Source organism: Parasteatoda tepidariorum, chromosome 7, assembly GCF_043381705.1.
Source record: "Parasteatoda tepidariorum isolate YZ-2023 chromosome 7, CAS_Ptep_4.0, whole genome shotgun sequence".
Lineage (NCBI taxonomy): Eukaryota > Metazoa > Arthropoda > Arachnida > Araneae > Theridiidae > Parasteatoda > Parasteatoda tepidariorum.
The window spans coordinates 72,008,458-72,025,664 of record NC_092210.1 but is presented as its reverse complement, the minus strand read 5'-3'; the positions used below and the strand labels follow the sequence as shown (position 1 = coordinate 72,025,664).

At 27.1% G+C, this 17,207-nt stretch overlaps 1 protein-coding gene across 27 annotated transcripts in view; it reads right to left on the bottom strand.

Annotated features, from left to right (window-relative positions):
* The window catches only part of LOC107436216 (ELAV-like protein 2), a 61,312-nt gene that overhangs the window by 39,033 nt on the left and 5,072 nt on the right, over positions 1-17,207 (bottom strand). For 4 of the 27 annotated variants that reach the window (XM_071183597.1, XM_071183605.1, XM_071183600.1 and 1 more), the window contains exon 1: positions 4,624-4,844. The exons of 15 other annotated variants lie outside the window; for them this stretch is intronic. In XM_071183597.1, the coding sequence (XP_071039698.1) occupies positions 4,624-4,636 (13 nt within the window). In that variant the 5' untranslated portion in view covers positions 4,637-4,844. Of the gene's footprint in view, positions 1-4,623; positions 4,915-17,207 lie in introns of those variants that run through there. 8 more of the 27 variants (XM_071183614.1, XM_071183610.1, XM_071183592.1 and 5 more) reach the window with 8 other exon arrangements.

Genomic DNA, 17,207 nt, shown 5'->3' with positions numbered 1-17,207 from the left:
ATTATTATTGGCGAAAAAACGTGTTCTATGGCGTCCTTTTTTGACTTTAGTGAAAATGTCAACCGGATTTTACACAAGTATTGCGTTTCTAAAATAATTATTTCTAAAAGTAATTAGAAGTATTCCCTTCAGCATACTCAAATAACCAACCCTCTGAATTTAATGGGCCACCATTTTCTGTAAGGTCAAGCTAAAGATTCGATTCTGGCACCCTTATTTTTTATCACGTTTTACTTACTTACTTGTCTATTTGTAAGAAGCAAAGCGCAATCAAAGTTTCGTCAACTTTCTGACTGCTAGATTGCGAGCAGAAAATTTAAATCGAAGCACTGTGCTTGATAACAATGCAATTTTTAATCATTTTCTGACTGAAAAAAGCAGAATTATTTGTTCACTATATCGAAATTATCGTCAATCGAAATTTCAACTATCCACGTAGATTAAACTGGAAAAAAATAAAAGAAGTTTTCAAGAATATTTTATTAAAAGCTAATAAATAATTTCCTTTTTGCCAGCGTATTTGTTTATTCCTAGTATATAAATAGTATATACTTCTATATACTATCTATATAGATAGTTTTTAGTGATTTTAATTTATAATCCTCTGTTAGTATTATTCTGTTTGTATTATTCTCTGCTATTATTACGTTTTGTATTTTTAATTATGTCAAGCTTTTAGTTGAAGGTTTAAAACTAAAAGAGGTGTCCATTTATTATTATTAAGTAGCCCTACGTAAATAGTTAATTACGCAACGTTTTATAATAAACATTTAAAACAGTAAGTAACTTATTAGCAGCTTTAAAATTATTAAACAATAAGTAAGTTAGATTAGTTTTATAATAAGCTTTATGTTAAACTGCCACCAGTCAACACCAATCCAAACAGTGGATACAAAATTGTGAAATAATATTATAAAAATTACTTTACCCATTGTTACTAAATTTCTTAGGCGAAGAACTTTAACGAATTTTATAGTAATTTAAAATTAAATAGAAATTTAAATAACAATATTGTAGATAAATTTGCAATGGTAACGAAGCAAAATGATAGGATTTAAATTTTATCTGAATCGAATTGACAACTACATCTGCACAACCTAGTCAGTGTTAAAAAAAAATTTTAGATCTATTAATTGAACAATTTTTAATTTTTACGTGACAATCAATTTATCATTAAGAAGAAAAATGATGGAAGTCAATGTGCGAAGAGAATAGGAAATAAAGCCCCAAGTCGTTATGATTATTTTAATTAACTTCACTTATTTTTCCGGTTCCAAAATATATTTTTTTTTTGTCATGATGTGGTTCACGTTCCTTCCTTTTTCTTTTTTTTCTGAGTTTTGTCGAATTACCCCTACTAAAATATGCCACCCCTAAGTCACAAAAATAAAATAAATTAATAAAAAAACAAGTTTTTCACTCTGAATAATATCTTAGGTATAAGTAAATAAACTCATTTATCTATTTCTAATACTTATAGCATGTTTAGTTAGGTATAAATGAACAGAACTCCTTGCTCTAAACCAAATTATTCAATAAAATAAAAAGAATTTGTACTGCAAACAATATAGCAGACAACAACTGTCACAGACTGCTTTATTTATTTCTGTATCTCCCCTTTAAATTTATACGCTATATTGCAAAACGCAAGCTAATTAAGGTAATAGCTTAGTAAGAAAACGTAGAAAAATTACTGAACTCAAAATATATTACTAATTTACATTCTAATCACAATTCATCATTCCAATCATAATTTTATCAATCTAATTCACATTGTTTTCTCATTACTGATATTCTTTTTAAGACACTATTTTATTTCTAAACAAAACATTCAAACAATATTAGTTTGAAATGTTTGACTATTACTTACCCAGAAACTTTAATAATTGGAAATTGAACATCATTTTGATGCATTTTTTATGTCGACGTCTATGCTAAAAAATAGCACAGACGTTAAGATTAAAAAAACCATCAAAATGACGCCCAATAGGCCAACTGTAATTTTTTATTTGAAAATTCATAAATTCAAAAACGAAAATTAAAGTATTCGAGTGATTCTTAAAACACTAAGTTCATACAAGTGACTACTAACATGTATTCATAATTTGTGAACTAAGAAGGAAAACATGGTCAAAACTACCAAAATATAGTAAAATTTGCTGTGTTTCTGGGTTTATGGGAACACCAAAATGCTCGGTAGTTTTTACCAAAGTGCTTTGGTAACGATTTTGGTAAAATTAACAATAAAATATGGTTACATAATAAGGGTTAAATTTGGTTCTATATGGAAAAATTGGTGATTTTGTCATAATGCCTTCGAACTTAGTATAAAAACCATTTATTCGGCTAAATGTGCTTTTCAGTTTTGTATTTTTTACTAAAGGTGTGGTAATAAGAACTATAATTTGGAAAACCGGAATTTCTAATAAATCGTTACTACATAAAAAGAAAAATTACCAACTGGATGGTTTAAATGCGTTAATTTTGGTTTTATTAACCGAAATTACATTTGTTTGTGTTTTATTTTATTTTATACCAGAAATGTCATTACCATACAGTATTCAGTAATTTCACCAGAATATTTTTCTATTTGTACAGCTGAGGAAAAGACAGCTTAAGTATAACTAATAAATGCATAAAAATAAAATTATATTCTAAAAATAATTCAATAGTGCAAAAACAATTAGACTAATTCCTACACTCAAACAAAATTTTCAGTTTTTTTCCCAGATTGGCAAAAATCGAGTTTACATTTTCATTTTTTTTTTTATTGATTAAACTTTAAATACTCAACTAGTATTTGCATTAAGCAAGCACGGTATTTCAAGTGCAAAGCATGACTCAATTATAATCGTTTAAATACAAAATCAAAATTATTTTTTTAAATCACAAAATTGTTAAAATTTTTTTAAGTATAAAAATATTTTATGCTTAGAATGTATTTGTCACATTGTCGCGAACTGCCTTATGAGAGTAATGTCCTCTAAAACACAAGAAAGTAATGAACAGTTTATAACTGTTTAGCGACTTACATTAAAAGTGTGCCAAAATGATTTTGCATTGACTAATTGGATTTTTAAAAAAAACAATTTATAAAATACAAAGTATAAGTATTCGAGTCATGCTTGTACAGTTATCAAATGGTATAGCAAAGGGGAAAAAACTAAAAAATAACTAATAAAAGCACAAAAAGGAAATTATATTGTAAAAATAAGTAAATGACTATTTAAAAACATTTAAAATCGTTCCCATGCGAAATCGAAATTTTACTTTTTTTGAATTATGACAAAATTTAGTTAATTTCCAGATCTATTTATTAATAAAATTCCTAATGCTCAGCAAGTATTTGCTGTATTGTTGCATTTTGAGAGCAAAAACCTGTAGTTTTTAAAAACCGAGCACGTGGGTGCAGGAAAATAATTAAACGTATCTCACCGGTTGTTTATAATACGCTCTTTATGGAATTATTGCATAAAAAACGTAATATAAAAACCAACTCAATTTTAATTATGTATTATTGTTAATATTTTTATTTAAAGCATGCGGAAAAAAAAACTAATAAAGTGCAACAATAAAATTATTGCCTAAAAATGAAATCAATAATTTTAATAATCGTTCCCTGCGAAATCAAATTTTTCTTATTTCTTTTTTGAATGAACACAAAAATTTGCGTGAAAATTTTCCAAACTTTTCATTATTATGGTTTTTAACGCTCAGTAATTCTTTTTCATATTGTTGCATGCGGCATTTTGAGTGCAAAGCATCAAACACATGAAAACCCGAACACGTGGGTGCAAGAAACTAATTAAACATATCTTACTGGTTGCTTATAATACGCGGAATATGGAATTATTGCATAAAAGACGTATTATAAAAACCGGTTCAATTTTATTATGTATTATTGTTAATATTTTTATTTAAAGCATGCGAAAAAAAAGACTAATAAAGTGCAACAATAAAGTTATTGCCTAAAAATGAAATCAATAATTTTAATAATCGTTCCCTGCGAAATCAAATTTTTCTTTTTTCTTTTTTGNTTTTTTTTTTTTTTTTTTTTTTTTTTTTTTTGAATGAACACAAAAATTTGTATGAAAATGTTCCAATTTTTTCATTATTATGGTTTTTAACGCTCAGTAATTCTTTTTCATATTGTCGCATGCGACATTTTGAGTGCAAAGTATCAAACTCATGAAAACCCGAACACGTGGGTGCAAGAAACTAATTAAACATTTCTTACTGGTTGCTTATAATACGCGGAATATGGAATTATTGCATAAAAGACGTATTATAAAAACCGGTTCAATTTTAATTATGTATTATTGTTAATATTTTTATTTAAAGCATGCGAAAAAAAAGACTAATAAAGTGCAACAATAAAATTATTGCCTAAAAATGAAATCAATAATTTTAATAATCGTTCCCTGCGAAATCAAATTTTTCTTTTTTCTTTTTTGAATGAACACAAAAATTTGCATGAAAATTTTCCAATTTTTTCATTATTATGGTTTTTAACGCTCAGTAATTCTTTTTCATATTGTCGCATGCGGCATTTTGAGTGCAAAGCATCAAACACATGAAAACCCGAGCACGTGGGTGCAAGAAACTAATTAAACAGTATCTTACCGGTTATCGACATGGGCGATCTTTTTTCAAAACAAAGTGGCAACAACAAAAGAAAGCAGTCGACAGGAATCAAAAGAAAAGGGGAGAGAAAAAAAAAAGAAAAAATATGCCGCACACAAAACGGAAAAGCGAACAAAAGACGAAAAAACCTTCAGAACATAAAAAAACTCTACGCGCACTATGTCTTCACGCCGGTAGGTTAGCTTTCACTGCAAAGCACTGAGCTAACACAGCAAAAGAAACCATAGCATGCCTCGTGCCACACCCCATCCTCCTCTCTTCCACTCCCTCTCTCCAGACTCCCATCTTCCACGCTTCCCCACCACCACCACCGACTGATCAAGGGGCTGTGCCAAATTTAACAGACGTTATATTTTTTCGGTACTTTTGTACAGATGTACAAACCATTTGACTTATGAGAATTCCCATTTCGTTTTAAATCATAACAGCTTTTTTCTTTTAATAAACGAAAACAATATTCAATTTTTAAGGACTATATTGTTCATATACATTTTCAAGTGTAATAAATTATTTGAATTTTAATGATTTTAATATTTAATTTAAACCATTGAAAATATTTAACAGTTTGCAGTCAGACAATTTAAAATATCTGAAGTAAATGATTAAATTTATATGAATAAAATAAAATGATGAATTAAGATAGTAATAAAATAAATAAACTAATTAGGAAATAATATTTAAAAAAAAATACTTTTTTTAGCATATTTGCATGTTTTGAAATATTTCAAATACATATAAATAACATAAATAATTATTAAATACTATCTAAAAATAATCTGAATTCAAGCATGCGTATTATTTTTCTTTTAAATTAAATAATTTCAATTTAATGCCACAATGTGTTTTATTATATGGTTCATCATAGCAAATATAAAACAAAAAATTAAAAAAACGGCTTGAAAAAAAATTTCAATGTTTAAATAATAAAAGTGAGGTCTGTATAAAATGCTTTTTCAATTATTACGCACTAAAGAATAAGTCGAAGTAATATATTTCTGTCAGGAATTGCATTGATATAAATCATTGATTCAAATTTAGAACAATTTCTTTTTGAACGATATTAAATCATTCTAAAATAACGAGAGATATCTATAAATTGTTTAGACGCCCAAATATCAATAAACGTTAAGAAAAATAAATAAAACTGTGCATAGATATAAATGTCGATATTCGAAATTAAGTTTTAAAAAAACTCGTTTAATACAAATTTCTTCAGTAAAGATGATGAATGTTTTTTTACCGTTGCGATGATTTACATTTTATTTGTTTGCTTCTGTATTGCAAAAAGTTCATGAAGGGGTCAAGACGGAGCATTTGCAACCTCCTAAAAATCCTCGGACTATTGTAGTATAAAATTGTTTTAAAAAATAACGTTTCATACTATGATAAACTTCTGTATTGTTAAAAAAGCTGGAAAAAACTTATAATTTTAAATTTGAATTTAAACTTTTTTTTTATTCTTAAATCTGATAATAATTTTTGTTTGTTGCTCATCGTCCACAAAGAAAGTGGAATACCTTACAACTCCTAATAATTAAATTACAATTAACTCATATGTTTGCTTGATGTATCTCACAAAATTTAATAATTTTCTGAGTAAAAAAATATTAAAAACATTATATAATTTAATTTTTGTGTTCATGGCATGTGTAATGCATTAACTAGAATTAAAATAAATCATGGTTGTGTATCAATCCTCACTATATTATTTGCAAGTGTCTTATTATAATGTTGAAGTTCATAAAAACTGATTTAATAGCACAACCTAGATCATTGATCAAAAACAGTTGCAAGGGTTCATGGGTTCGTTCCTGGCAGCCGACAAATCAACAGACGTGTATGCATAGCAAGGTGCATGTTAAATTTGGGCTGAAAGTTATCTCGTTGATTGTGGTGTGGAGGTTTGGAGAAAGGGATGCCAGCTCAGGTGCAGTCCACGTCGTCTGACGGGAATCAAAATTATGTGGCATTCCTAAAGTGGCCGTTAAAATATAAAACCTTAACGAGGCTAGATGCTTAGCCATGGTTGAGAGATGTGATGTGGTCAAAAAGAGTTCCGAGGCGCACAAAAACATATTTTTTTTAGAATCTAAGCATAATTTTTAAATGCTTTATTTTTCGGTTGCAAATTCCAAATAAAATTTACTAGCATCCTCACCACACTTGAGCATGTTTATAAAACATACTATAAACTTTTTTTTCATAGTTTAAAAAAAAGACAAGGGAACTCTAGACAAATATCTGAAGACAAAATTCAGGACAGAAAAAAATAAATAAATAATGGAACCTTCTATTTTAGATCTAGCCAGTTCAAAGAGATTTTTTATGTTACTATTTTTTTTAATTATTTTTATGAGTCAATATTTTTTTGTATAAATTAATTTTCATTTTAATTTCTTTAAAAAAACATAAATTAATGACTCTCGTCTCTCAACTGTTAAAATGTCTCTCATACTAATTTTGTCTTAACATTGATTGGCGATAAGAATGGAAGTCCGAAATTCAAAAATGTTTTTTTCTTCTTTTTTTTTAGCTTGTATTATTAATTATATCCACAGCATTATAGCTAAGTGTTACAGTTGCCCAGCATTTCTGTATTTGGTAGTACTTAATAAAAATTATTACACGTGTTTATCTTTAATGACAACTATAAGTGATGTCTAACTCTTGAAAAATTAAGGGAAAGAAAAAAGTTTTTTCAAAACATTCAGACCGTTTATAAGAAATATAATTCGAAGGGGAGCCAGTAAATACGTTATTAAATAAACCACGCATTCTTTTAGAACCTTTTGATTAGTTATTGAAAGAAAAGAAAATAAATCTTTGCATTTATATTCCACTACGATATTCCATTTATATTCCATTGCTGTGGGCAAGGTAAAAAAGAAAGCGGTTGTCCCTATGACATTTTTTCCTCCCTTTAAAATAGTAACGTTATATATACACATCCCCTAAATCGGATGGATTCTCCCATTTTCAGCAGAGAGGGGTGCCGAGTGAAAAGGGTGGGCGATTTTCAGGATCAGGTAGCTGACATATTATCGACCAGTTATTTCTGAAAGAGTCCGAATATTCGCTCGAAGCAATTTTCTCTCGTGGGGACTGAGTCGCTTCGAAAAACGAATTTTTCGAGTTAGGGTAGTGTGGTTGGCAGTAAAAAAAATCTTAACGTGGGAGGGGTTGTGTTCAGGGAAAACGGAGAATCCGTTTCGATTGTGGGAATGATGATGAATCAATATGAATTCGATTTAGTAATTCCATTTTTTCCTCTTTTTATTTTAATTAAATCATGAGTGGGCATGCGTTGAACTAAAGCTACGGATCCATCCCAAATCCTATCTTTATTTTTATTATTATATTACGATTCCAACTGAACACTAATATTTATATCATAGATGGTGTTCAAAATAATTTACATCATGGATAAATTATTTTTTGTTAATAATTTATCTATGATTCAGATTAATTATTTCATAGATAAATGTTTACGACTTCATATTTTATAGTTGTTAGAATTTTCATAAGTTATTAAACATAATAATAATTACACTGACGAAAATCTCAAGCTACTGTAACAATCACCATAAATGATCCGTTTATTTTAAATTTCATGTATATGTGAATATTTATTTTTTATACGTATGTATATTTATATATAAATTCATGTACAATGCTTAAAATTGAAAAACAGTTTTCTAAAAACAAAAATTGTGCGTATCCTCTTACGCAATGCTTATGACAATCACGGTTTATGACAATAATGAATGTTACTATAGACATGACTCAAGTGTATATATTATAAATTCGAAAAATTTGAAACAGGGATTTCTCAAGTCATAATAATTATATGTTTTATACTGTATAAACACTCCTGGGAAAAAAACACTCCATCAAAAAATATAAAAGACAAAAACTTATTCAAAGATAAAAATTCTTTTTACTGTTAGCAAATAAATAAATAAAACTTGTGCTAAAAAAGCAATTATAGTTTTAATATTCTGCATGCCTTTTGAGAAAATGACTAATTAATTTTGGTATGGTAAAAAAACCCGATCCTTACTGCGTTTTTCAAATAACGCAATTCAAATGTTTAGTAAATGTATATAAATAAAATCAAAAATAGCAATAAACCTCTAAATTTTAAAAGATTTTTATTAAATGTACAGAAATTAAAAATTTAAATAAACGTCTAAATTTGATTTCAAAATATTTAAATATAAAATGATACTTTAAGGAATTAAAAATATTTTACACACCCAAAAACTGTACAATTTTTTAATAATAAACTGTATTGTCTTTCTTACATTTAGTGGTTTGAATAATATGAAAAAAATCGGAAAATAGACAATGATTTCCTTATTGATCCATTACTCACTTAATAAGTCAATAATAAAGAGCATTTTCATTTTTTTTATTCGCTAGCAATTTTAAAAGATATACGAAGAAAGCATACCGTACTTATCAGGTTTCAATTTAATTTAATAACTGTTTAAAGAGCGAACATAAGTTGAAAAGCCATCACAATTTTTCAGTTGTGTAGAAAATCCACTTCATCAACTACCAAAAGATTTATTAAAAAAATAGTTATACAAAAAGAATTAAAAAAAAGCTAACATTGTGCGGCCAAGGGGTCAAAATGTTAACGAAATGTTTATATAAAAAAAGAGCCTTATTTTTTCAATCATTGCGAAAATTGCCTAGAGGTAAGAGGAGGGATAAAAAAAAACAAGAGGGAAGACACTTAGAGATAAGGCGAAGCTTAATAAACCCTTAAGGGAAGGGAAATACTTAAAAAAAATAATATTTCTTCAAAATAACTTTTTTTTTTCTCCGTTAAAACATATCTGAGTAGTTTAAAAAATATATTGTAATTTTCAGAAATTACAAGTAATTAAAAGGACATATAGTGAACTATTTAGGTTAGTTAAAATAAGCATACGTTGAGCATTACATCCGAATTGTATTTTAATTTTTCTGGAGAGAAAAAAAATTATAAAAGGATATATTGCATTATTAATCGCCTTCATCATCATGCAAAAGCGACAGTGCAATCATTTCGCTTGTGCATGGAATCAGCAGATGCTTTTTTCCCCCAACATCCATATCTTGCCCGGGACTCGAACCCAGAGCCTTTCTGATGCAAGACCAGTTCCCTAACCCCAACACAGACCAGTTGGCTAATGAGCAGATGTAGAAGTTTAGAAAAAAAAAGGTGCACAAAGCTTCAAAATTTAAGCACAATTTATTTTAAACAACATTAAAATTTCGATGTTATTTATAAATAAACTTTATAAATTAAAAATTTTAAAAAAATTAAGAAGTCAAATAATTCCTCCTCAAGAATTTAGTTTACAATGGTTTCCGCAAGTCAGAATTAAAATATTTCATTATAAGTACAATTTACGTTTTTTTTTTTTCAGTCTTATTATGGGGAGAAGAGTAAAAATATTGATTTACAATATCGTGAATATTTAATTGATTTCTAAACTTCATTTTAAGGTACAAGCGTGTGCCCAAGTTCAAATTAAAGTATGCTTTTAAGAATAGTGGCTTCTGGTAACTTTTGTTTTTAACTCTTATATTGTACTTAAATAATAAAAACTAGAATATCGGGATATGATCCTGAGATTAAATAGCAGAAAGCGTATAAATCATTCATGGAGCTTAGTCTTGTCAAACTCGTAACTTTGCACTCATTTAAAAACTTTAACATTAAAAAGAAAAATGAGGACGTATTATTTGAAAAAAAAGTAGCACATATCAATCTGTATTGCTCAAAAGATTAAAAAAAAAAAGGAGTACATCAGTTATGGTGTTTTTTTTTTGTGTTAGTTATCAAAAATGAAAAGAAGCGAAAATTTCTATAAATTCTATTAAATTTTTACGTTAAAAGAAAATAACTTTTAAGTTTGGTAAGAACTTTACTCCAAAATAATGGGTGCGCATAAGAATCATACACACACGAGAATAAACACATCATAGACACATGTTAACATGATGATTTTTTTTCATATTATTTTCCAAAAATATTTATTGTTTAATGTTTAAAACTACACAAGTCTTATTAATCATTGTAAATTATTTCTCCATCAATATAATATTATATTTGTACATGCTTGTACAAAAGCGCCTTCAGTGATGCTGTCGATAGAGGAAAAAAAAGCGCGTCTGGTTGAAAATTAAGGATCGTGAATTCTAACAAAAAACTTCTGTATGCAGTAAAATGTATACAGATTTCGCATGCATACATACTGTATGCAGTAAGAAGCATATAGACTCCGCAATTTTATCCTGACTGAAATTTAGGGAAAATTCATGAATTTAAGGAAAGTTGTCATGAATTTAGGGAAAGTGAAGATTTAAATTATGAGCAGGAGGTACAAGTTCCGTTGTCCACTACGTCAGCTAACATTTGTATCCGCCATTTTGTATCAAAAGTTAAAAATTTTGTATGGATATTAATTTAAATATGGATTTAAACATTTAATATGGATATGAATCTTTTTAGTAACTAATCTAAATACATCTAATCTAATCTAAAGTGGTAGCAAACAGAAGTAAAATGTTCACTCAGTTGAAATATAAACGTCTTACTACATTTATTATAAAAATGTCCCCTTAACAAAATACTTCAAAACACTGCTTGTTTTGACCATAAAGTAGCATTGAATAGAAATCGATCATCACATTTTTGTAAAAAATGAGTGACTTATGAAATCAATAAAATTTAACAGAAGCTACTTTTTCATTAGAAATATACTGTGCTAAATTAACAATAAATTTGTGCGCTTTAAATACAACGAAAAATTGACAAAAAAAAGCTTTCAATTTACTTACACTTCTTTCAATAAATAAATTAATAAAATGAAAGAATATTGTTTACTTAGAACTTGTTTTACCTTTTGTAAATATATAAGATACTATTTATATATGCTTCCCATTAGAATCCTTGTCAAAAATGAAATTATTAAAACCTCAGTAATTGGCATAGCAAATAGTAAAAGTGATGGGGGAGGGAGACTTAAATGTTAATATTAGGTTTGGGGAACTTAAATATATCATGCACAGAGAAAAAAAATTCTAATAAAATTACTGCACTGTACATTAATGATTTTTCTGGTAAAAAATAACCATGATTCTGGTGAATAAAACGAAAATATACGGTATTTAAATCATTCACTTGGTTATTTTTCCACTTATATGGTAACAGTTTACCGGAATATCAGGTTTTTAAAGTTATAGTTTATATTACCACACATTTAGAAAAAATAAAAAATTGAAAGGTAAATTAAACTAAATAAATAATAGTAAAAGAATACAAAATATTTAATTCTAAATTGACAAAACTATCTTTGAAAGAAACGCGCTTAAAAGCAGCAGAGTTTTCAAAAGAAAGAATAAATATAGCAATAAAGAAAACGAAGGAAATAAAAATATGACCACCGAAGCTGACTTCTTCAGGGGGTACCGGCCTTGGAAGTCATAAAACAAAACCTTTTCTATTGAGAGAGAGGCCAAATTAAATGCCAAAATTAACTCTCTCAGTACCCCGAAGGTTTTGCAGAAGTCCAGAAAAAAATACATGAAATGCATAAAAACCAATTCAGAAAAGAAATTCAAACAAAATCTTGAGAAAATCTCAATCAAAATCTCAAGATTTTGTTTGAATTTCTTTTCTGAATTGGTTTTATGTATTTCATGTATTTTTTTCGTGGACTTCTACAAAACCTTCGGGGTACTGAGAGAGTTAATTTTGGCTTTTAATTTGGCCTCTCTCTCAATAGAAAAAGTTTTGTTTTATGGCTTCCGATGCCGGTACCCCCTGAAGATGTCGGCTTCGGTGGTCATATTTTTATTTCCTTCGTTTTCTTTATCGCTATATTAAACTAAATAAATGTTCTTTTGTGCTATCCTCTAAGGCAGCGGTTCCCTAATGGTGTTCCGCAGAGCCCTATGGTTCTGTAAAAAGGTTGAAATTATTTCGAAAATAGGGATTTGCTTTTACCTCACAGTAATGATTTTTGAAATCTGTATTTATAATAATATCTAGTTAAAAATCTATTATTTATTTAATATTTAGGTTCTCTTTTGAAATTAAAATAAAAATTCAATGAGAAAGAAATAGAAAAAAAATTTAAAATTTTCTAGTAACAATATCTTGAATAAATTATGAAAAGGACCTGCATTCATAAAAAACTGCATTAGAAAATCCCATCATGCTTTTAAAATTTAAATAAAGCAACTAAATTCGTTAATAAAAAATATGTTTTCGTGATAACCATTTTCAACGCTTTTGGCAATTCTTTTAGCTTTCATTTCAACTAAAACCAAAATTCGGCTTATTTACTTCATTTGCAGCTTATGTATTTACACCAAAAAGAATTTTAAAATTAAATTAGTTACCAACTCCAGCAGTGCAAAATTCAACTGTGGGATATAAAACCAAGTTAAAGATTATTATCTTATTACTATATAATCTTATTAATGTTATAATGTTATTAAATAATTTCAAAATGAAGTAGTCTCTTTTAGTTAATATACTCACAATCGCTTTTATATACTATTCTTTCATTATACTTAATTACTTACAAAGTCGGGGTTCAACCGAAAGAAGTTTGATAATTTAGGGCTCCACAGCCGAAAAAAATTTGGGAACAGCTGCTCTAAGGTATCACGATAAAATTATCACGTTTTTCCGACCTTACTAAATTTTATCACACTTACTAATTTTTTTTTACAGATTATAAAACTGTTTTTCATTGTTAATTTTACCAAAATCATTACCAGTCAAAATTGCCGAATTTTTTTGTATTCATATAGAGTCATAAACACGGTAAATTTTTCTATAATCTGATAGTTTTGAACTTACTTTTTTTTTTCTCAGAGCAATCGGGTCATCGAATTCAAACACATCGAAGGCGTGATGGAGATAATAACTAGTTTATTAATAGGGTGAATCTGAAAGGCATTCATCCTTTCTTCCTATCGCTTTTCAATAAAAAAAAAATTTTATCTTAATCTCATATCCTTACTTTGATTAATCTCGATAGAGCTTCATCGTGTTTTGATAATATCACCCCCTCTTCTTAGTTGTTCATTTGTCCTTCAGAATGTAAAGATTTTGCATGTTAATTTCAAAAATGCACGTTAATTTCAGTTGTTACGAAAAACTTTTCGTATTTTAAAACTCTTGATATTAATTGTTGACATACTGATGGAATCATGAAACCTCTTATCGCAAATTAACATGTAATGCTTTTCTTTTCATTCTTATACACTAAAATGTACTGTTTTAATTCATTTGAATCTAAAGTACTGTAGCAAAAAAAAATAAATGTTTAATTTAATTTATGATAAATATTCAAGAAGGTTAAAATATATAATATAAGGAAAATAGGTATAAGAAGAACAAGAATAATAAGATAAGATTAAAATGTATATTATGATATATATTTTAATTTTCAAAATTTTAATGATACAAAACTTAACTTTCAGATATAATAAATATATAGTAAATAATAAATATATAATATATAATAAATTAAAAAGTAGTTTTCTGTAATTAATTGTTTTAGTGCTTTATAATTATTTAGCCATTAACTATGCATTAATTTCATAACCAGAAACGAAAAGCGCTTTTTTTTTCTTTTTAAAAATATAAATTAAATTAACTCTGACCTAGAATGACTGTGGTTTTTTAAATGTCGCATTCCAATTATTTTAAAAGATATCATCAAACATAAATTGCNCTAAGGCAGCGGTTCCCAAATGGAAAGTTATAGTTTATATTACCACACATTTAGTAAAAAATACAAAATTGAAAGGTAAATTAAACTAAATAAATGTTCTTTTGTGCCAGCCTCTAAGGCAGCGGTTCCCAAATGGTGTTCCGCAGAGCCCTAGGGTTCTGTGAAAGGTTCAAAATGGTTTCGAAAATAAGAAATTGTTTTTACCTCCCAGTAATGATTTTCGAATGAAATTTAAATCTATAATAATATTTAGTTAAAAATCTATTATTTATGTAATATGTAGGTTCTTTCTTGAAATTAAATTAAAAATTCGATGAAAAACAAATAGAAAAGAAAAATTTTAATTTTTCTAATAACAATATCTTGAATAAATTATGAAAAGGACCTGCATTCATAAAAAAACTGCATTAGAAAATCCCATCGTGCTTTTAAAATCTAAATAAAGCAACTAATTTCGATAATAAAAAATTTGTTTTCGTGATAACCATTTTCAACTCTTTTGACAATTCTTTTAGCTTTCATTTCAACTTAAACCAAAACTCGGCTTATTTATTTCATTCGCAGCTCATGTATTTACACCAAAAAGAATTTTAAAATTAAATTAGTTACCAACTCCAACAGTGCAAAATTCAACTGTGGGATATGAAACCTAATTTGAAATTATTATCTTAGTACTATTATAATCTTATTAAATAATTTCAAAATGAAGTAGTCTTTCACTGGTTAATGTACTCGCAATCGTTTTTATATACTATTGTTTCATTTATACTTCATTACTTACAAAGTCGGGGTTCAACCGAAAGGAGTTTGATCATTTAGGGTTCAACAGTCGAAAAAAATTGGGAACCACTGCTCTAAGATATCACGATAAAATTATCACGTTTTTCCGACCTTATTAAATTTTATCACACTTACTAATTTTTTTTACAGATTATAAAACTATTTTTTATTGTTAATTTTACCAAAATCATTACCATATAAAACCAAATTTAAGTTTATTATCTTATTACTATTATAATCTTATTAATGTTATAATCTTATTAAATAATTTCAAAATGAAGTAGTCTTTCACTGGTTAATGTACTCGCAATCGTTTTTATACACTATTGTTTCATTATACTTCATTACTTACAAAGTCGGGGTTCAACTGAAAGGAGTTTGATTATTTAGGGTTCCACAGCCGAAAAAAATTTGGGAACAGCTGCTCTAAGATATCACGATGAAATTATCACGTTTTTCCGACCTTACTAAATTTTATCACACTTACTAATTTTTTTTTACAGATTATAAAACTGTTTTTCATTGTTAATTTTACCAAAATCATAAATTTGGGAACAGCTGCTCTAAGATATCATGATAAAATTATCACGTTTTTCCGACCTTACTAAATTTTATCCCACATACTAGTTTTTTTTTTACAGATTATAAAACTGTTTTTCATTGTTAATTTTACCAAAATCATAAATTTGGGAACAGCTGCTCTAAGATATGATAAAATTATCACGTTTTTCCGACCTTTCTAAATTTTATCACACTAACTAATTTTTTTTTACAGATTATAAAACTGTTTTTCAACCAAAATCATAAATTTGGGAACAGCTGCTCTAAGATATCACGATAAAATTATCACGTTTTTCCGACCTTACTAAATTTTATCACACTAACTAATTTTTTTTTACAGATTATAAAACTGTTTTTCATTGTTAATTTTACCAAAATCATTACCAGTCAAAATTGCCGAATTTTTTTGTATTCATATAGAGTCATAAACACGGTAAATTTTTCTATAATCTGATAGTTTTGAACTTACTTTTTTTTTTCTCAGAGCAATCGGGTCATCGAATTCAAACACATCGAAGGCGTGATGGAGATAATAACTAGTTTATTAATAGGGTGAATCTGAAAGGCATTCATCCTTTCTTCCTATCGCTTTTCAATAAAAAAAAAATTTTATCTTAATCTCATATCCTTACTTTGATTAATCTCGATAGAGCTTCATCGTGTTTTGATAATATCACCCCCTCTTCTTAGTTGTTCATTTGTCCTTCAGAATGTAAAGATTTTGCATGTTAATTTCAAAAATGCACGTTAATTTCAGTTGTTACGAAAAACTTTTCGTATTTTAAAACTCTTGATATTAATTGTTGACATACTGATGGAATCATGAAACCTCTTATCGCAAATTAACATGTAATGCTTTTCTTTTCATTCTTATACACTAAAATGTACTGTTTTAATTCATTTGAATCTAAAGTACTGTAGCAAAAAAAAATAAATGTTTAATTTAATTTATGATAAATATTCAAGAAGGTTAAAATATATAATATAAGGAAAATAGGTATAAGAAGAACAAGAATAATAAGATAAGATTAAAATGTATATTATGATATATATTTTAATTTTCAAAATTTTAATGATACAAAACTTAACTTTCAGATATAATAAATATATAGTAAATAATAAATATATAATATATAATAAATTAAAAAGTAGTTTTCTGTAATTAATTGTTTTAGTGCTTTATAATTATTTAGCCATTAACTATGCATTAATTTCATAACCAGAAACGAAAAGCGCTTTTTTTTTCTTTTTAAAAATATAAATTAAATTAACTCTGACCTAGAATGACTGTGGTTTTTTAAATGTCGCATTCCAATTATTTTAAAAGATATCATCAAACATAAATTGCTGAAATTAATTGCATATAATGACTTTTTTGCTTTAAAATATGCCTTCTCTTTTAATATTACTACCCATTGATAAAAAGATAAATAAACACTTAAATTTTTTTTCTTGCTTAATTTAATATATATA